Genomic DNA, 21,732 nt, shown 5'->3' on the forward strand with positions numbered 1-21,732 from the left:
TAGTTCAAATAGGATTATTTTGAGGGCGTCACGGCCTGAAAAGGTTGAGAACCACAGAAGTAGGCTATACATGCAGACTACACAGACGGACAGACGGACGGACGGACAGACAGACAGACAGACAGACAGACAGACAGACAGACTCACAGACTCATGGAAGACCTCCTCCACCAGTTGCCTGATGACTTTGGTCGGGGACGGCAGGAGCGAGGCCTTGTGCTGCGACTCGCACGCCTCCAGGAGGTTGCCCAGGCTGACCCGGCGGTGGGCCTGGTCTTCACACATGCTCAGCAGCAGGCTGTTCAAGTGGTCACTCAGCTGCACTGGCTTTAATTAAGAGCGGGGGGGGGGTCAAAAGTCAAAAGTGGTGGCGGCGGTGTCGTTGACAATGGCCGTGGCAAGCAAATGCAGTTGATCTCTATACGAATCGATGTAATTGATCGTGGAAAGAAATCTGAGAATAATCCAAGATTTTGAGGAGAAAGTGATTTTTCCATCATTTAGAAAGATAGTGAAAATAGCCAATCTCACAATGCATCGTGAACTTGTACATTCATTATTTTCATTCATCACATTGCACGCTTTAGTTGATAATTACAAAGAAATCTATATAATTGTTTTGGTGTCGATTTGTTTTACACAGGTTTAATGTTTGTCTTTAGTTCAATATTTGACGCATGAAGGCAAAATGTACTTCATAATAAGTCATTTAGGTCAATTGTCTCTTTATTGTAAATGGCGTTTTATGTTTGTGTTTGCACCCTTTGTTTTACATCACCATTACATCACCATATCATGGCGAAAGCCCCCACCCCCACTCAGAAACGTGCCTGCACAGCCAAGTATTATCATTTGTTTTACACAGGTTTAATGTTTGTCTTTAGTTCAATATTTGACGCATGAAGGCAAAATGTACTTCATAATAAGTCATTTAGGTCAATTGTCTCTTTATTGTAAATGGCGTTTTATGTTTGTGTTTGCACCCTTTGTTTTACATCACCATTACATCACCATATCATGGCCCAAGCCCCCACCCCCACTCAGAAACGTGCCTGCACAGCCAAGTATTATCAATCTTACTTGTGATGTGATGTCTTCTTAACCCCCCCCCCCCCCCCCCCCCCCCCCACCTCTCTTTTCTTTTTCTTTGATGTTGCAAGAAAGATGTATTGGCGCTGCACTGCGGCGACATGGGCATAAGGGCTATGCTTGCATGTGGGCCCTTTTGTCTAAGACACATTTCTTCCTTGGGAGAATAATAATAAAGAACCTTGAACCTTGATGAGTTAGACTTTAATATATTAGCGCCCCTCACTTCACACGGGTGTGATTTATTTTAGTTCAATTTGTTTTAAAAATGCCATTGACAACGAAGGGAACATTTACATCATCTTGTCCCTAACACAAACTAATTAAATGCCATTAACAATAAAGATAATGTAATGCGAGTTCAGAAGAATCAGAATCAGAAGCCTTTATTTGCCATGCATGTAAACATGTTAGGGATTTGTTTTGGCAGTACAGTTACAGAATGCAGCGCAGTTACCACAGCTGCCAAGGACGGCGCTATATTGGATGGCATGTGTGTGTGTGTGTGTGTGTGTGTGTGTGTGTGTGTGTGTGTGGTGTGTGTGGTGTGTGTGTGTGTGTGTGTGTGTGTGTGTGTGTGTGTGAGAGCACGTGCATGCGCAGCACCTACCTGGTTCTGAGGTAGGTGGTAGTCAACCGACCAGTAGAGAGTCATCCCCAGTGAATACACTAGCATCTGAAGAGCAAAACAATGAAAACATTACATAATTACATTAATCCTGTAAAAACCGGATTAATTTCTACTTGCAAAAAAACCCGATTTGAACCTTACTACTACTTTTTACTACTAAAACTTATCAGAGGAAATTATGTAAAACAAATTATATATATATATATATATATTTATTTATTTATTTTGCAAATTGTGTAATATGTATAATATGCAAATGTATAATACTTATTAAAATAATAATAATAAATTAATAATTTACATTTGGGGGATATCTTTCACAATAATGAATAAAACATGTTCTAGTCATTCTAATGATCACAAAAAAACATATTACAGTTATTTTACTTACTTTTATTAGGTTTAAAGGTCAAAGGTCATAGGTTCAAAAGTCCAGAGATTTTTTATTTGTGTGAATTTCAGCCTCTGTGGGGGGTATTTATATGCAAATATCATGACCAATGGCATTGCAATGGTATTGCAATGAACATCAATGATGACATTTAGGTGAAAAATGTTGTAGTATTGCAACGCTGGGTGTTACAGGGTTAATTAAGTCGAATTAAATGCACTTTAGCTGTTTTTTATATTTCTTAACATGCTGCTCAGTTTTAATGCACTACACTTTAGGATTTTATGCTTATTCTTCTTTTATTGATAGGTTTTATATACACTGCTGGTCCTGAGTACGATTTTCATTTTATATGTGTGCAAAACAATGACAAATAAAGTGAACCTTGATCTTATATGTTTTAACTTATTAACCCATTCTGACCGGGAACCCATTTTGGTGTTAGCATCATGTTATGCTTTAGATATTGAAAAATAGCAGATCTACAAGCTCATAGCGCGCCACTGAGTGGCGCGCTACGAGCTTGTAGGTCTGCTATTTTTGAAAAATCGAAGAACGACTGACATTTTTAGAATCTGATCTCAGGTCAGAATGGGTTAATCAGACCCAGTGTGTGTCCAGTGGAAACCTCGTATGAATCTGATCTCAGGTCAGAATGGGTTAACTTATGAAAACGTGTCGCTTCTCTCTGCGTTTCGATCCGCTACTTCTGAGGCTTTCGTGTGACGCTCTAGGATGATCTAGTTTGTGTCCGGGTGGCTCAGTCAGTCGGTAGAAGAGCTCTCGCCTTTGGATCGCGAGATCATGGGTTCGATCACGGTCACCGCCAACTCAGCGTATGAGTAGCACAGTTTGGGTGCGGCAAGTCGTGCGGGAAGTACTGGGAGCTGATGCTAGGTGTGGCGCTCCATCCACAGCATTCCATCTCCCAGGGGTCTAGCGCATTGTTACGCCGTGTTACCGGCTGAAACCGACAATAAGCCACTCCTGACCTTCTTCTAATTCTTCTTCTTCTAGTATGATCAAGTAGGGCATTCATTTTACGAAAAAACACAAAAAGTTTAAACATGGAGATTAGGGGTTTCTGCCCGACAGCAACGACGTTCAAAGAAAAGAAAAAATTACAAACATAGCCGTTTAACGTCCGTATTCTAGGGCAAACATTTGACCCGGTCCTAAAAAAAAAACGATCTACAAGCTCTCAAGGAGGTACGGGGAGGTTGTGCATGCATTTGTGGATCAGCTATTTTGAGCTTGTACAAGAGATTTGGTGCAGAGGGAAAAAGGGAGGGGACCGAGTAGGGAACCCTGTGGGACCTCGGTCAATTAAGTATATATAGGGTTTAAATCGTTAAGTTGTTAAGGAACTACTAAGTAATGCATGGATGCATTTATTTGAGTTTAAAGTGAGGAAACGCGTGTGAGACATCACAGTTTCAATCATTTCCAATAGCACTTTAAGCCTACCATTTACAATGACAACAATTTAGGTATTTTGCAGAGGCTCTTATCCAGAGCAAGGTAAACTCATATATCAAATGCATAGAGACAGCGTAGTGCCTCCGTAAACTAGGATCACTGGTCAACCGAGAACCTATAGCGTCAGTACTATCAAACAAATTATTACTATTCATATAATGAAAATATAGGATACCAGGTAGATAATGAACCTAGCATACGTCTCTGTCTAATAACATGCCATCAAAATTATTATTAGCAAATGACCATGGAAATATCTGAATGATCGTCACACCCAAAGATTCACAGCCCTATACGGTACGGTACAGTACAGTACAGTCTGGTACGGTACAGTATGGTACAGCACAGTACCGTATGATACCGCACAGTACAGTATGGTCATTGGTTCAGTATGAGTAGAACTGTACAGTACAGTACAGTATACACTTCAATGCACAGCAATGGGTGCCCCTATGTATGTCTCCATGCATGTCTGTCCACTTCAGTACAGTATGACCATTGCAGCAGCAATCTCTCTACAGTACAGTACAGCCATTGACCACTGCGGCAGCAATGTTACAGACAATAAACCATGTCGTTAAACAAAAGAAATGCCACCTTATTTCCAACTACTTCCCGTCTGCATTTACACCCCATTATCCATGTGACATCAATCACACTCATTACTCACACCCTTGCTCACTACAAATAGCAGTGCAACATCGCAAGGGTGACAACATCGCGGGGGAGCCAACGACACATGGCGCTAGCATTGTAGTCTTCGCGATGGAAAAACAAATAGAGCTCAAGTGGTTAATACAGTTCAGCAGAGTGGTTCTCAAAGTGGGACCCCTGTCCTTTGGGGGGTTCCAGGGGGTCCCTATTAAAAGCACAAAACAGTATGAGAACCACTGCCCTATCAGCCGTGGTGGAAAGCAACGAATTACATTTACTACTAAGTACTGTACTTATGTACAATTTAGAGGTATTTGTTCTTTACTTGAGTATGTTGCATTTTCAGTACTTTTACTTCTACTCCACTACATCCCAGAGGCAAATATTGTACTTTTACTCTTTATTTGACAACTTTAGTTAATAGTTACTTTGTACATTTTGATTATTATTACAAAACATGCATTAACCACTTCAGCCCTATACACATTTTGGCCATTTGAAAATAGCCAATCTACAAGCTCACAAGCTTGGAATGGGACATTCTACATAATGAGTACTTTGTGCATTTGGTACTTATTTTTTAAGAGTATCTCCACATTGCAGTATTGATACTTTTACTTAAGTAACAAATGTGAGTACTTTTTCCCACCACTGTCCTATCAGCCCTTCAACTAGTCTCGTGTTGCCAGACTGTTGCCTCTCGCACTTTTTAAATGCTTCCGTCATACAGTCTGGAGCAACGGAAGCTTTATCATGAGTCAAATATAAAGCGGAAGTGGAGCATCCTCCTCCCAACTTCCGTTTCGTCTTTACAGTTGCGCAAATTTATCCTAGTATATAAATAGAAATCATCTAAGCATATATAGCTTGCTGCTTAGCAGATATGGAAATAAATAAAATATAAGCTCTGAAGATATTTTAATTTAAAATATATCTGTGTGAACGGAAATGACAAACAGATTACTCAGCTTTGGGGAGGTGCAGTTCCAGACTCCATATAGCATTCGGGAGATTGTGGAAGTGGAATAGTTGTCTGGCTACGCGAGACTACACCTCAACTAAACCCTCTACACTGCAGCAGCATGCAGGGTAGTAATTACTTCACTCAACCACCGGGTGGCATTGTTACACTTCTTAGGTACATCCTTTTAACTCTTGAGAACGTCCTCCTGGGAATTTCAAACATGGGCTAGCCTGCAGTCTGCAGTGCTTCTCCTCTCTGCAAACACACACTGGCAATAATGCACACTGGAAACAGCCTCGTTGCAACTACGTCCATGCTGTTACGTTTGGTCGTAATATGCCTTTGTCTGTTCTTGATACATGTGTGAGTCGGAGCCATCGAGCAGCGTGTGTATGTCTATGTTGTTGCTTCTAGAATATGTCAACAAAGCAAGAAGGGTTTGTTTTATGTTTTACACTGTTAGTGCAGTGGTTTCCCGGACGTTTCCAGGCTCGAGACCCAGTAGAGATGTCTCCCCCCCCGGGACCCCAAAAACATACACAAATACATCACGAATTAACCACTTAAGCCCTATAGTGAATAAATCTACAAGCTCACAATGTGTTGCAATGCTTAATACATCTGCTATTATAGATCTGCTATTTCCACTATATTTATTTATTTAATGACAGTATTTTGATATCTTTTTTATAATGTTTTGTTTATCAGGCTATAATAAAACAAATTGTATGGACAAAAATAAACATATTTACTTACTAAAAACGGGTCCTGAGGTGGTGGGTTTAGTTTAGTATGCACTGACCCTCTCTATGGCAGGTTCGGTTGAGTTGTTTTAGTATAGTATAGTATAGTATAGTATAGTATGCACTGACCCTCTCTATGGCAGGTTTGGTAGTTGTTTTAGTTTAGTGTAGTATAGTTTAGTATGCACTGACCCTCTCTATGGCAGGTTCGGTTGAGTTGTTTTAGTATAGTATAGTATAGTATGCACTGACCCTCTCTATGGTAGGTTTGGTAGAGTTGTTTTAGTTTAGTGTAGTATAGTTTAGTATGCACTGACCCTCTCTATGGCAGGTTTGGTAGTGTTGTTTTAGTTTAGTGTAGTATAGTTTAGTATGCACTGACCCTCTCTATGGCAGGTTTGGTTGAGTTGGCACGGCCCTGCAGCATCTCCGGAGCGGTGAAGGTGGACACGTCGTTGGATAGGGCACAGTTCTTAAACGCTAAGGTACCAGTGGCTGACAGCAGCAGGGAGGCGGGGCTTATGATGTTGTACATACTGTTGTGACCTATAAACAAACAAACAAACAAACAAAACAGGAAGTATTTAATTATTTCTTGACTTGCTTGACTTTCTTCTATAGCAACATCACGTTCTGTGAGACAAGATTGTGTATTGGGGATGCTCGTGTGGTGTTGATGAATTGAATACACTAGCCCTTACCCGTTGTGAGATATTGCCCCCCAGGGGGGCACTGCGCCCTGGGTGCGTTTTCGCATTTTTTATTCACTAATAAATGCATTATTAATTTATAATGTGTTAAATTGGTCTTCGTTAAGACCTCCATATTATTATGGTCAATGCCTGTGTGAAAAGTGGGAGCGATTGGTGCAGGCGGTGAGGAGCTACGGCAGTGTTTCTGACACACATTCAGACAGACAGACATTCAGACAGACATTGACTGAATCATAGTATGAGATTATAGTATGAGATTATAGTATGAGATGATGATGATGATGATGATGATGATGTCCCCAGGACTTGTTTGTATTATCCCTTTAGCCTTAATGTCTGACTGTACTACGTGCTGTTTACATTTCTGACTGATAAAGAATTCAATCCAATCAATCAAATCATTCCATCATATTATTTGTGTGCCGATATGATCCTGTAGCTTCTGTTAATGTAACACTATGTTAACTACATAGTGTATAAGGGTTGGCTATTGCCTACAATTTACGCCATACGATAGCCACCACTATACAGAGGCCACGATACGATTCACATCGCGATATGCGTTGATTTCAAATGATGACCGTGTCCTACTGAATTTACTACAAGAACTCTTCTTTATTATTTTCTTTAAGAGCAAAGTAAAATATTTACGTGTTGCCCACATTGAAGCACTTACACTTTAGGCCCACAGAGATTTTAGGATTAAAATAAAGATTAGGTATGTACTCCCAGAGTTCTAATTAATGAATGCAAATAAAATATTATCTTTTTTTATTTTTCGGCTTAAGTCTCACACACACAAACACATTATTTAGCAAAGCTGTATCACACACAGCCTATCCCGCTGTATCAATATGGTAGCCTCTGTATCGATATGCATATCGGCAAGGAATACGATACAGTGATAATATTTCTGTATTGATGTTGTTTTGGAGCACAGCCTTAATAGTGTATTGGGCCCTACTGTATAGCAAAGTGTGTTAATAAAAGGTCAAAATCAGTTTGCAAGCTCACAACTATGGAAGCATTCCAATGCTTCCATACACGTTGCATATTGAAGGGGGGGAAAAAAGAAATGTGGTATGATCAAGTAGGGCGTTGATTTAGGGGGTAAAAAACTAAAAGTTAGAACATGGAGAGGTTTCTGCCCGGCAGCGATGATAAGACGCTGTAGATACATAACTACACAGTGCATTGTGTCCAGGGGTTGACAGTTGACACTAAGGTCTCAGAGGATTGCCCATCAGGCAAGTACACTAACAGGTCATGTTCTACTTTCCCAAAGGCCATGCCCACTTGCCCGAAAAGTCAATCGTCCAAATTATAGGTAAAATTTGAATTATTGTTCAATTTCACACCTACATAGCTATGAACCACACTTGTTATTTTATAGTTTTAAGTGTAGCAATAGATGTAAACAAACATTCCACAGACCAGAAGACGCTCTGGCCACGTTCAGCTACGTGTTTAGACAGATATCTCTGGTTGTGTTTATAGACGGTTGCGTCCCCTCTCAGACGAGCAATTGCCCAGTCGGTCAGGCAACCTGAAAGCAAACTCCCAAATGTTTTTATTTACCTGCCAGGGGCAGGCGGGCAACCCTTAGTGTCAACGCCTGAGTGTCCTGGCTCTATAAGACGCCGTAGAAACATAACCACACACAGTGCATTGTGTCCTGGCTCTATGGTACGATGGTGTAAACATGGGTTTGGGACATGACATGAGTTACCCCTATAGGAGACGTCCACCAGAGTCTCTGCAGTACCCAGCAGTAAGGACCAGATCTCGTCCTCCACTAGAGGTCCCCCCCGAGCCTCCAAGACTTCTGCTAATGTCACGAATGTGCTGCTCATTCTGCGCACGCTCCACGCACACACCTATAAAGGATGGACAGACAGACAGACAGACAGACAGAGAGACAGAGAGAGAAGTTGAACTACAATTATTTGCTTTGCTCAGAATGGGATTCAGTTGTCTTTTATCGTGTATGAAAAGCAGGAGAGGAAACTATTTCACTTAGGCCTCACTCACACGCCTATACATCTAGCATACAACAATGTTGCATGGTAGATGTAAACAAAGGGTAAGTGTCATGGCCGCAGCAATGCATTTCCAATGGAAGTCACATGGTTTGACACAACATTTTTGTTGTACGGCTTTCGGCTGTGTTTCAACCGCCCCCCTCCCCTTCATACAACAAAAATGTTGTGTCAAACCATGTGACTCCCATTGGAAATTAATTGCGAGCTTGCAACAGTAAACAAGTCTCATGCATCAGCTATACAACAATCTGTTGTGACCGTGTGAGTGAAGCCTTAGCCTACTGTATTATGACACCACATCATTGCTTCATCGTGCATCACAATCAGTAAGGCGACTATTCAAGCTCAAATCCGTAAACCTGTGTCCTACACCTGGGATCCAGGGCCTGCAGATCTCTTAACGCCTGCCACTTAACCAAGAGGGAAAGTATAATTATTTGAGCTTCAGGCAGTACTACCTGCCAACCAGTAGGTGTCCGACTCCTACATGCCTCAAAGGAAGAGCAGGGAGACCCTGGTTGTGGGTTCAAATTCACCCTGGTGCTTTGTCTGGCGACTATGTGAACACAATGGGCTCTATGCACACAGAGTAACTCTTCCTACTTCCGGACAAGGAAGCTCTGAGAAGGAAGGGAAGTGGACTGGTCACGTGACTGGGCTGCGCCATGACACTTTCATGGACACTTTCATGGGAGCCAAACTCACACCGGAAGTGCAATGAATACATGGCAGTGAATGGAGCCGGCTGGACCAGCTCATAACAAACATAATCAAGACATATCACAGGTTGTTTTCTAATCACTTACTTTTCGATGTGCACAGAGTGCACAGTATATCATTTTATCTGAGGAGCTAAACAGCAGCAGGTATCGTTTCTGGCTCTGAAGTATCGCGATATTTGGCTGCCAGACAGGAAACAGTCACGTGACCACTTCACTTCCTTCTCAGAGCTTCCTTGCTTCCGGACTAGGGAAAATAAAGAGGAAGGTGCACGGAGGTGTGGCCCGGTCTCCTGCGGGAGGTTTGCACATGTGCAGTGTAAACAGGAACTGCGATGATGGAGTGTTCCAGCAGAGGTGCTAGATAGAAAGCTCAAACCTTGTGATGTAAATAATGAGATTCAGAACAGTTGAGAATTAAACAGCAGTCACCCTTCCCTGACTGAGTCAGAGCTCCAAAATTGGTGGGAAAAAACTAGACCTATATTAAATTGTTTATAGGATAAATACAAGTAAATTAATACATTTCATATTTTTGATTATTTTGCATATTTTCCTACATAATGCCTCATTTGCATAAAAGGGGCCTTTGAGACCCACTGGTGTAGCAACATTTTTACAGTGAGCCAACATGAACAATAGCAGCAGCAGCCTGATTCGGTTTGACAAGAATGGAACTCAGCTGTTCCATTCTTGTGCCTTGCCTTCGTTAGTATAAGCGGTAACACCTGTGAAGGAAGTAGGGAAGTGGCCCAAGTTCTTTCCAAAATGGCATGAGTGGGAGGAAAAGGGGGTACACAATAATTGGCTACTAACCACTGCTGTATATGGCGGAAACCTCTTATCTCATACTGTATTTTAACTTTTTGCGTTTTTTTCTTTTGTAAATTAACACCCTACATGGAAAAATTAAAAAATTAAAAAAAATTGAATCCTGAAAAGTAACAGTTTTTGGACATATGAGGTTTCCACCCGGCAAGAGACAATATGCAAATTCACAGTGACAAATATACCGCAAAGGAGTGCACGGACCAAATTAATTATTAATTAATAGTTATATTGCATTTACATAATCTCCCGTAGGCCTACGGACTGGCTATGATCATCTTTTATTCATTCAAGTAAGTTACCGGATTGCAGCTTTATATTTTTTTTGAAATAAATAAATACAAATAAATCTCTGTTTGCTGGAGACCATGCTTATGCAACACTCTCTTCTCAAGTCTCTCCCCTTTCTCTTCATTCAAATCAACACTTTTTAGGCCCCGGCCCGGGCAGTAAAGGATCTCTTGTTTCTGCCATCTTTAGTGCAACAACAACCCCATTAGGAGTAATCTGTATTCACGGCAGTTTTCGCAAAGCGGTACTTCTGAGAAATCTCTCTGAAAAAGCCCCGGCTAGATTGGATTCACCTTATGTTCAATAAGTGTGTCTCCCTCCCACTCACACGCCTCTCACACATGATCTCCTAATAGGCTTTCCTTCTCTGACCCAGTGAGATCCAACTGTAACAGTCCTGCGCGCCTCAAGCGTGACTCTGGGCTGTATAGCCACCGCTACTGGCGTCATGATCCCATAGTCTATACGCTGTGATGTAATCTTTGTTCATTTGACTCTGAATGTATATTTCGTCGCTGCCGGGCAGAAACCTCCTATCTCCGTAATTCTGTCTAACTATTTGTGTTTTTTCATAAATCAATGCCCTACTACTTGATCACACTACAGCGTCACAGGAAAGCATCAAAAGTAGCACGCTTCAAGCTTGTCGATATGCTACTTTGGTTGTTTTTGAATATTTAATCCTGTGAAAAGTGTGATTAGTAAAGTTCTGGACAACATGACGTTTCCACCCAACAGAGACGATATATTTGATACATTTTGGATACACTCAGAGTGATATTAACCCTGAGCATTTTTCAGTGTATCCTATTCATTCAATATGTGCACTATTACATGGTTTACTATTGCATTGTTATTGCAGCATTAATAGGAATCATTCTTGGTACAATGCAACATTGCCGTTAGCCAATGACTTTGGTATGAACTATGAATACGTGTTTGTTTGTCTGTCATAAACCATTTGCCTAATGAAGACCTACGGAACATTGCCCTTGTAGTAATAAAAGGTTGTTGTTTTTGGTAACTATAACTCAACCTGCTGATATTTCACCTTTCTCTGATTTCTATATCTTTATCCAGCACCTGTCCTAAAGTAGGTATACGATTGTTTCTTTTTTTCTTCTTTAGTTTTTTGCACGATAAAAGCAAAAAGTAACAGTATTAAAAGACAAAAATAAACGTAAGACATGGCAAACATGTACCTTGTGTGCAGTCGAATGTGTGCGAGCATGTGTGAGTGTGAGTGTGTGTGTGTGTGTGTGTGTGTGTCTGTGTGTGTGTGTGTGTGTGAGTGTGCGTGTGTATACATGTGTCTGTGTATGTGTGTGCAGAAGAAAGGCTACATTATAATATATAAAAAAGGTAGAAGCAAGCAGAGAGGCTTGATTCATCAGGCTGGCCCTCAATCTATGTTTAAAGTTACTGAGTGAAGAAGAGGAGTTTGGCAACTTGGCAATAAGTATGTGTATTCCAGAGTAAAGAACCTATGTCTTTAAAGATGTGCACACAACCTCCTCATGAACTATATGTACTACATGGATGTACATACAGTACACTACTGTGACCATTTGAATCTCCTTTGTGCATCATCATCAAATGTTATTTAATGTTATTTTAATAAAAAGAAGGAAGTTGTCGTTGGGTACAAAAACACTTTCTACCTTTTGAGTATTTACTTTCTATTTTGGATGGTGCACCTTTCAGCATATTACGTAAGTCATTTAGTGTGAATGCACACAACAACAGAATATTGTTGAAACACATTCATCAGCAAAATGGCTGTCCAAGCACTGATTACTGTGTGTGCTGAGAAAGACTCTTTTCCTGAATGTTGTCAATGTCTGTATAGGATGGAATAATCAGGACTAAAATGTGGCCAGATCCACACTTCATCCAAAATATTACCATCATTTTAGAAGATTATAGTACAAATACAGACCCTCCTGAGTCCCTTGCCCAAGGGCAATTCATCCCTAGCAATACTTGTAATAGTTAGGGGGAAATTAGCAAATGTTGTGGCAAATCTGCAAAGAAGACGCTTACCACTAGCTTTCTTCACAGATGTGTTCATAAAGATGTCTACTATCACAGAAAGAATTGTTCCAAGCCAATTCACTTGGGAAACTTTGTGGGAGCCAATCAAAGTTGGGGTGCCCGGAGAGCCTTCGGACTAAAAGAACGACATTTAAAAATTGGCCAATATGAGCATGTGACGTGTGTAAATACGGTTTTTTGGGGTGCTGAATCCGTTCATTTTCAGTAAAAATGACTTCCTAGCCATAAACTCTGCCATGCCTGCTTTTGTATGCTCCAGACATGTGTAATAACTAATAATCCATTTTATGCATATCTCAATGGATGTTTATGGTCTTTTCTCGTTTTCTTTTCTGCTTGTGTGTTGGGAGTGGGGGAGCATATTAAACAATAAAAAGCATTTTGAATTGAAACTACAGTAACTGTTGAAACAGAAGTAGATGGGCAATCTTTAATGGATTTAACTGAATTATTATTTTCTTTTCAGAATCAGAATCTTTATTTCATACACATAATTAACAGTAAAATAAGGGTGAAATTAATGTGCCAGGGCTCCCCGGACTGTCAGTTCATTAATACAAAAAACAGAATATAGTGATATCATAGTGCCACTATGATATCACTATATTAAAAAAGATCAACACAAAAAACTAAGGTGCTAAAAAGAAAGCATGCTTTTGTAAACAATAAATACAAATGAATGAATAAACATACAACTATCTCTACTCTTCCAACTCCCTGGCATCTCCCTCACTGCTTGTCATCTAGCTTGTTGTTCTTGCTAAATTTGCCACGGCGGTTACAGTACCACAAGCAGAAATGCACTTCACTCCTTGATTTTTTTACAGTAGGACCCGAGTGTGTACACTCCACCTCACAGTTCCAATTGACTAACTTCAGAAGATAAGTCTGGTGTGATGGGGTCTGTTGACGTAACAGGGTCTTCTTGGCAGCAGCCCATCTCTGGTCTGGACATAAGCTCAGAGAGAGTGCTATATGCTCATGTTTTCTGGTTCGATACTCCCAGTAGTAGTTCTGCAAGACTGACAAAGTGGAGAGGGCTTATGGACCAAGCCAACAAGGAGGACATCATCACAGCCAGCTGTGAACTATTCGAGTCCATGTTCCATGGGAAATCGCACAAAGGTTTTTGGGGACTGGAGGTTTGACATCTTCAACAAGCGTGGGAGTATCAAACCAGAAAAACTGCCCCCGACAACAGGAGCCGCAGCACAGCACTCTCTCTGAGCTTATATCCAGACTAGAGATTGGCAGCTTCCATTCATACTCCAGTAGATACTGGAGTTAGTCAGTTGCAACTGTGAAGGGACTGTACATACTCAGGTCCTGCTGTACAATTCAAGGAGTGAAGTGCATTTCTGCTTGTGGTACTGTAACCGCCATGGCAAAGTTTGCAAGAATAACAAGCTAGAGCAGTGAGGGAGATGACATGGAGTTGGAAGAGTAGAGATAGTTGCATGTTTATTCATATTTGTATTTATCGTTTACTTCATGTGACCACCACGCTCTGACTGTAGGTGCGCTACCCGTTCAAACGCTATCTGATGAAGGCTGGATAGCCGAAATGTTTTTTTTATATGTTTATTGTTGATATTTTTATATAGTGATATAGAGCCATATTCTGTTTATTTGTTTATTAATGAACTGAAAGTCTGAGGAGCCCTGGCAAATAAATGTCACCCTTATTTTAGGCCTACTGTTAATAATTGTTAAGGTGTGACAATAGTCTTTCTGATTCTGAAAAGAATAAATCAGTTAAAGATCTAGTATCTACTTCTCTTTTAACAGTTAGTTTCAATTAAGATGCATTTGTGATATATTCATGATTTTAATATGCCCCCCCCCCCCCCCCCACCCCCGCGCGCGCACACACACACACACACACAGTTATTATGCATGTCTGGGACATACAAAAGCAGGCATGGGAGCAAAAGCAGGCGATTCTATGGCATGGGAGTCATTTTTACTGAAAACGAATGTTTGGAATGGATTCAGCACCCCAAAAAACCCTATTTACACAACTCACAAGCTCATAATGGGCAATTTTTAAATGTCCTGCTTTTAGCCTAGGCCCTCTCTCTTTTTGCAAGGCTTTTCCTTTCACTCATCCCCATACAGGCAATCAATTTCAACATCAATATTAATGTTCTTACTTGTGTTTCTACACACGTGGTTTACGTTGCCCATGTTGATGGCCTATGTGTGTAAAACCACCAGACAGCTCAAGCAACGAATCAGTGAACATGAGAGCTCCATTCGGAGAAACAACCATGATTAAGCTATTACTGTCCATTTCAATGATTCTAAACATGACATTTCCTCGTTTTATGGATATACAAGTCTGCCTGCCCAGAAGAGGTGGTAACCATGATCTTTTACTCAAACAGTGTGAAGCATATTGGATTCATATACTCTACAAACCATTCACCCTAAACGGCTCAATGATGAATTGATTACTAAACGTTATAATTTCGTTATAATTTTAGGGTTATTATTACTTTTCAGTGCCCCATTTTGCACCCTCCTTCCCCTAAGCACTTTAGTTCAACTTCTTGCCTGTTCATTTATCATTTTTATCCCACGATTTTGCAACAGTTTTTTCACCCAGTGCCAATTATGTAATGTAATCCTGGGCACTACACTTCCTCTGCCAACCTGGGGGGAGGGGGGGGGGGGCAGCGGACTGACCTCATGCCTCCTTCTATGCATGAGGAGTCCAAGGTGCTTCTTTTCACCTGACAGGGGGGGGAATTTCCCCGGCCGGACGTAGCGCGTCGAACACGTTATTCCGACCAGGTTCCTTTCCCCTCCATCAGGCGCCCCGGCTGGCCAGGGGGAAGGTAGTTTTGGAGACCAGGATTACTGCATGTTTTTGTGAGGGAACCTACGCTAGGGGACACGGGGAGAACATGCAAACTCCACACAGAAAGGCACTTTTGCCAACCCCACCTCGGGTATGGGAACTGATGACGCGGAGGAGGGAACACGCCCCCAGCACCCACAGCGTCCCCAGCGGGAATCGAACCCAGGACCTTCTAGCTGTGAGGCGACAGCACTACCGACTGTGCCACCATGCCCCTAAATGTCCGCCAAATATGACGTAAATGTGTGGCAACACAAACATTAAATGCCATAGACACTGATAAGATACCAGCGTTTTAGGTACCGTAGCTTTTCCGATACTGGTATCAGTATCGGAACAACAACAAACAAACAAACAAAAACATATCACATACACAAGGTTTTTGTCCGTTTGGCTTTCTCAAAGCACCTGGTCTCACAGGGAGAGCACGATGGATGAAAGGAAATGAGAAATCTTGTAGTGCACAACAGTAGTGAAGGCAGGATGCATTCATCAATATATCACTGTCTATAGGTGCAGCACAAAGAATTAATAAAAAACGTTATACTTTGAACCTATCAAATGGAAAATGTTGCTGTCGGTCAGAAACCTCTTATCTCCATATTTTAACTGTGTATGTTTTTTCATAAATTAATAATGCCCTATATCACACAACAGTGTCATACAAAATGAGTGAAAACGGCTGATATTCGTCACACAGCGACACATTGTGCAGTTTTTGCCATCTTTGAATTTGAACCCTGAAAAGTAACAGTTTTTATGAGGGTTCCACCCGACAGTAACAAAATGCAAATGTATGCAGTTGTAGCAGCTCTTCCCAGTCGATAACTGAACAAGAGTCCTTATTGAATGTTAATAAAGTTAACACAGTCAATGGGTTTTCATCGCCTGATATACGCTTCATATTTCCACTTGGATACAAATGTGACTGGCTTCGTCTTTAAAATCAAATTACCCATGCATTTGATTCGGACAAATAAATGTTTCTGTGTCCTCTTACACCAGTACAGATACATTATGGACTATAACTGTTATTAGCTATTTGAGAAATGATTTGTTTCCCACGGTAACAGTAGTGAAGTCTTTTGTAGTCCGTCCATGTGCACGCACACACAGTCACACAGTCACACAGTCACACACACACACACACACACACGTCACGTGACATGCATTAGACCGGATTCAATTCTTTACCTATAGCCCTCGAAATATTTACTTACTGCCTTACGACACTTGGACTGTGGACAGCATGACAATAAGTAGTGTAATACTAATAAAAAAAGCTCACACAACATTGATCGCCTAGTCGAAGTTATGAATACAAAAGACACAGGGGAAGGCAGTGGAGGCATAGCAGTAAAGATACTGGCTATGAGGTTTGGGGTGGCTCCATAAACATTGCAGGACTTGTATTGTATGAATGCCCTATTTCAGATCTACAAGCCCACATAGCACCTTGTAGCTCATGCAGCATACAGTCACAGATCTTCAATAGAAACTCAAGTAGCAGCTCAAATAGCAGATCTACAAGCTCACAAGTGCCACAGAAGTAAGTAAGCCTTGCCGAGCCATGAGTCCCATAAGGGTAGGAGCCTATCTCCTGTTTCTGTAGCGTGAGGCAGCTTGATGTACAAGTACACCCCCTGGACATGACGCTAGTGTGTCACAGGGATTTACCCCCAATCCAACCCTTGATGCTGAGTGCCAAGCAGGGAGGCACTGGGTCCCATTTTTCATAGTCTTTGGTATGACCCAGCCAGGGGTCGAGCCCTGACATCCCAGTCCCAGGGCGGACACTCTAACCACAAGGCCACTGAGCTGGTCACAGAAGTACCTCCACTAAAATAAAATTCACATACCGGTATATATATTTATACTTTTGGAAATATAAAAAAAAGGTGCTGTGGCAGCTATACTGATAAATGCTGGTGTATAATATACCACACATTTTTTTTAGGATCCTAAATATAGCGTAAATATACTGACCTTCTATTTTTTTTACTTTACTATTATTATTATTGTATGAAGTGAGCCAAACACAAACAAGTTTTACTCTTATGTACAAGATGTGCACAAGATGTAAGTCTGAATACAGAAGTCAATCGGGGCTGCGATGAGGCGGACATTTTTGCCCAAATTTGGAGTCATAAAACATGCAATAGAAATAACGGTGATGGGTCGCACACACCAAGAACTGCTTTAGTTTTTATTCTTGCATAGTGAATAATAGACAAACGTTTCGGCTATCCAGCCTTCATCAGTGATGAAGGCTGGATAGCCGAAACGTTTGTCCAGCGTTTGGCCGAAACGTTTGTCCAGCGTTTGGCCGAAACGTTTGTCGAGCGTTCATCAGTGATGAAGTCTGGATAGCCAAAACGTTTGTCCAGCGTTTGTCCAGCCTTCATCAGTGATGAAGGCTATAGATAGCCTGAAACGTTTGTCCAGTGTTTGTCCAGCCTTCATCAGTGATGAAGGCTAGATAGCCTGAAACGTTTGCCTATTATTCACTATGCAAGAATAAAAACTAAAGCAGTTCTTAGTGTGTGCGACCAATCACCGTTATTTCTATTGCATGATTTGAACGGGTAACGCGCCATGAGTCCGAGCGCGGTGGTCACAAAAGAAAGGTGAGTCATACAACATAGAATAGATGACTGCAGGACACAGGCTGGTCACATGAAGTCCGAGATCCCGTTCCCAAGTTGCATCTTTTAAATTATTCTTTAGTTTGAAATGTTTTCAAATTGTCCAAAATAGGGACGCCATGCAGGGTTCATTCATGGTTAAATCAGTTATCGACTGTCGGTGGGGAAAGCAAACAGCTCTGCATTGGAAGTTGTGCTGTTGTCACAGTACTGGAGTATATAGTGCATGGGAACATTATACACTCCTTGAGGCAAATCCTTGAGGCAAAGTCCTTACATTTTACCAGCTGTACAGTATGTATGCTTGACTAGCCAGGTTAAGACACTGTATCCGTCTGCAAGATATATGAGCCATTTACTTGACTTTTTGACTACATTAGAATATTGGCAATTGTGCAGCCCAAATGCCCAATGTGTGCCAATTTCTAACTTCTTTTGGGCACGTCATCTTAGGCGAAAAGTTATACAAATTGCCCAGAAATAGCCTCACGTTGTGGATAGTCTGTTTTAGATATCTAAAATGTTCAAACCGATTAGAATTTATTTAGCACTTTTTTATGTAATCTCAGCCAAGACATCAATAATCAGGGGGCTAGGGGCCGGCCTCTCCAGAATCAGGATCAGCATCGGGCCCCAGAATCAGCCATCTGTCTCTCTATCTATGACTTGATGTATGACTAAAGACTAAACCCCAGCAATACAGGACATGAGAAGCTTTTGGTTGCTAGCTACCTTATGTCATTCATTCTAGTCTATTTGGATAAACACTTCTAGGTATACCTTCATTCATAGAATAGTGTCTACTAAAGCATTGAATAAACACTTCTAGGTATACCTTCGTAGAATAGTGTAAATACTAAATACTAAGTGTGTGTTGCCTCACTTGTGACTTGTGAGCGGAAGGAAGTGCTGATTGGCTGGAGCTATAGTCTGGCAAAAGATAATTCTGTCACTAATCTTCTTGACCAGTGGCAGTGACCACTCTTACCTAAGCGATTCTTCCAGTGAGCGAAGGTAAACAGACGGTAATTAACTTCTCACTATAGCAACACCAACGCACTTCCAATGTAAATGTATGGTAGCTTAGTAAGACCAAATAACTGGCAGCAGGCAATTTGTAGCAGGTGCATTCTAATTAAGGTCCCACTGTGAAGATTTGTTTTTCTTTTTTCTTTTTTTTACAGGAGCAGTATGTCTGTCCACTAACTAGAACTCTTTTCCATAAGCTACTGTCTTGTCATGTAGGCAACACTATTCCAGTCTCACTTCCGTTTCACTGTCAGTGTGCTGGATGCAATGCACATGGTGTACATTACATTGGCTCTCCATTTACATTATGGGTCAGACTCACGGAATGTACATTTCTTCAGCAATTAAATCAACTGGAAAACGAATGGTATTTGCATAAATATATTAAATCTGTACTTCCAAGAGTAGCATTCATATTTACATCATACATACATACATCAGACCATTCACATAGAACTTCTCCAGTTCCCTAAAGTCAACTAAAGAAAGCAGCCAATTTGCATGGAGCAGTATGTGTTCCCAGCCACTTATGAACACAACACAAGCCAGTTAATTGCTACACACAGTCACCAATATGACCATTAATTAATGCCACAATGTATTGGACCTATGGTATAGGTCTACACTGTATTCCTGTGAACTTAGGGAGAGGTGAACCTTAAAAAGCATTGGGTCCCTGGCCCATTTATAACAACTAAAAGTGAATACATGTACATTAGGTTTTTAGTTTTGGTTTTTTTTACAGTCACCTACAATATCAACATAGCTCCATATCCATAGGCTATACTACGTATACTACTAGCTAGGCCTACTTATACTATACGACTACTACACCAACTACTACCAACAATAACTATACAACCACAACTGCTACTATACTGCCACTACTGCTGCTGCTGCTACTACTCCTGTAGCGTGCTAACATGGTCACTCACAGTGCATACTGTATAGGCATTTACAATAAAGGAAAGCACCGACTGATATTGCCATGTATTATATCCTTCTTACAAACAGCAACGGTTGTGAAAACTCGAAGCCCCATTGTTATGTTCTCCCCCGGTGATATTGTTTTATATTTTGTCAGAATGTTTAAACACGTGATCATTCGGGAATCGGTATAGTAGGAGGATATAGGCTGGTGGTGGTGGTGATAATCCGGTGATGAATATAGCTGCAGATCTTTTTTTTCCCCCCTTCTTCTTCTTCTATCTATCTTCCCCCCCTCCCCGTGTATAAAGTATTCTGGCAAAACTGACACATCACAAACTTAGCAGCACAATAAAGAATAAAACTACAAGGCACAATTACACCGAGACACGGGGGATGTGTATAATAACAAAGCACAGCAGCGGATAGCTCGTACAGTGCAGGTGTTTGTTACCTGGTAGCATACGTCTAGCTATATGTGAAGAATGTGCTCCCTCTGTGTCTTCAGCAGCAGCGACTCCCACCTCGGATCAATGCATGTTGTTTTGGCGTCCTCGCTGTAACCAGGGGCCGCTCATCCACTCCTGCAGGTAATAACCCATCATGACTGACACGAACTGCATGCTGTCCCGTCATGGTGTGTTGGTGGTGCGTGTGTGTGTGTGCTATTCTAACCCGCTGCGGTTCCAAGCAACCGTCCGAAACTTTTTTTTTTCTCCTCCTCCCCCCCCTCCTCTCTCTCCCTCTCTCATATAATTGGCACTATTCTTAGTCTTCTTTCTAAATACTTAATTGGATTAAACTGCACGGTTTTGTGACACAAGCGACAGGTCAGAGTGGCGCTAGCCGCCCAATAGCGGGTGGGGTGAAGATCTTTGTGCGGTGATCAGCCCCACGGCTCTCTCCCCTACACCGATTTACCTAATCCGTGTGACGCCCAAGCAGGGTCCCTGCTTGTACCTGCGGGGATAGGATAGATAGGAGCGGCTCGGACTACTGGAGGAGAGGGCTCTGCTGCTACGGTTAAAAAAAAATCGGGAAGGACAAACGGGGGCTCGAGTCGAAGCCCGCCCGGGACCCGCGCTGGAAACCGCCGCTACACGCCTAAATAGCCCTGATACCGTCCAATACACACAGATCGAGGGCTAGGTCTCCCATAATGATCATAACGCTCCGGGCTCTCTTGGAACACGGGGTAAGGAACCGTAGTAAGCCTGTGAAGTGATCCTGCTGCGGAACTTGACGGGACGCTTATCCATCCCGACGCCGCCTCGGTTTCGGTCGCTCTCCGTATAGGCCCCGGGGTGTCTGCGCACACCACGGAGAGCCGCCCGCCGGTGTTGTTTCACCAAGATAAGGAGAAATTACATTCCTGTGCTGTCAGCACAGCGGGGTCTTAACCTAGAGAATTGAAAAGTATATCTCGGTGCCAAATTAAAACGCCTAATTTCCCCCCAGCCCAATGTCCTTTATCCAATCACGTGCCTATCTTTGCAGGGCATGGATCTGAGGGGAAGCCTTATTTTTGTAGCTCTCTTCTTCGAATTGACGCTTTGCTTGAACTCTAGGTGGTAGCGTATAGTAGCTATGGTATGGATTTCTGCAGAGAGGGCGATGCATGTGGGTGATTCGACTACTATTCAGCATGGACAGAAAGTATATTGCATGC

The 21,732-nt window shown here is 41.8% G+C and overlaps 1 protein-coding gene across 1 annotated transcript in view; it reads right to left on the bottom strand.

The window, feature by feature from the left end:
• ptpn20 (protein tyrosine phosphatase non-receptor type 20) overlaps nucleotides 1–8,517 on the bottom strand; it is a gene marked incomplete at both ends in the record, with an annotated part of 63,799 nt that extends 55,282 nt beyond the window's left edge. Inside the window, 4 exons of the mRNA XM_080782984.1 lie at nucleotides 148–327; nucleotides 1,700–1,765; nucleotides 6,334–6,497; nucleotides 8,394–8,517. Coding sequence (XP_080639110.1) covers nucleotides 148–327; nucleotides 1,700–1,765; nucleotides 6,334–6,497; nucleotides 8,394–8,517 — 534 coding nt within the window. The remainder of the gene's footprint in view (nucleotides 1–147; nucleotides 328–1,699; nucleotides 1,766–6,333; nucleotides 6,498–8,393) is intronic.
• Nucleotides 8,518–21,732: the final 13,215 nt, after the last annotated feature.

Source organism: Protomyctophum bolini, assembly GCF_963924005.1.
Source record: "Protomyctophum bolini genome assembly, chromosome: 14".
NCBI lineage: Eukaryota > Metazoa > Chordata > Actinopteri > Myctophiformes > Myctophidae > Protomyctophum > Protomyctophum bolini.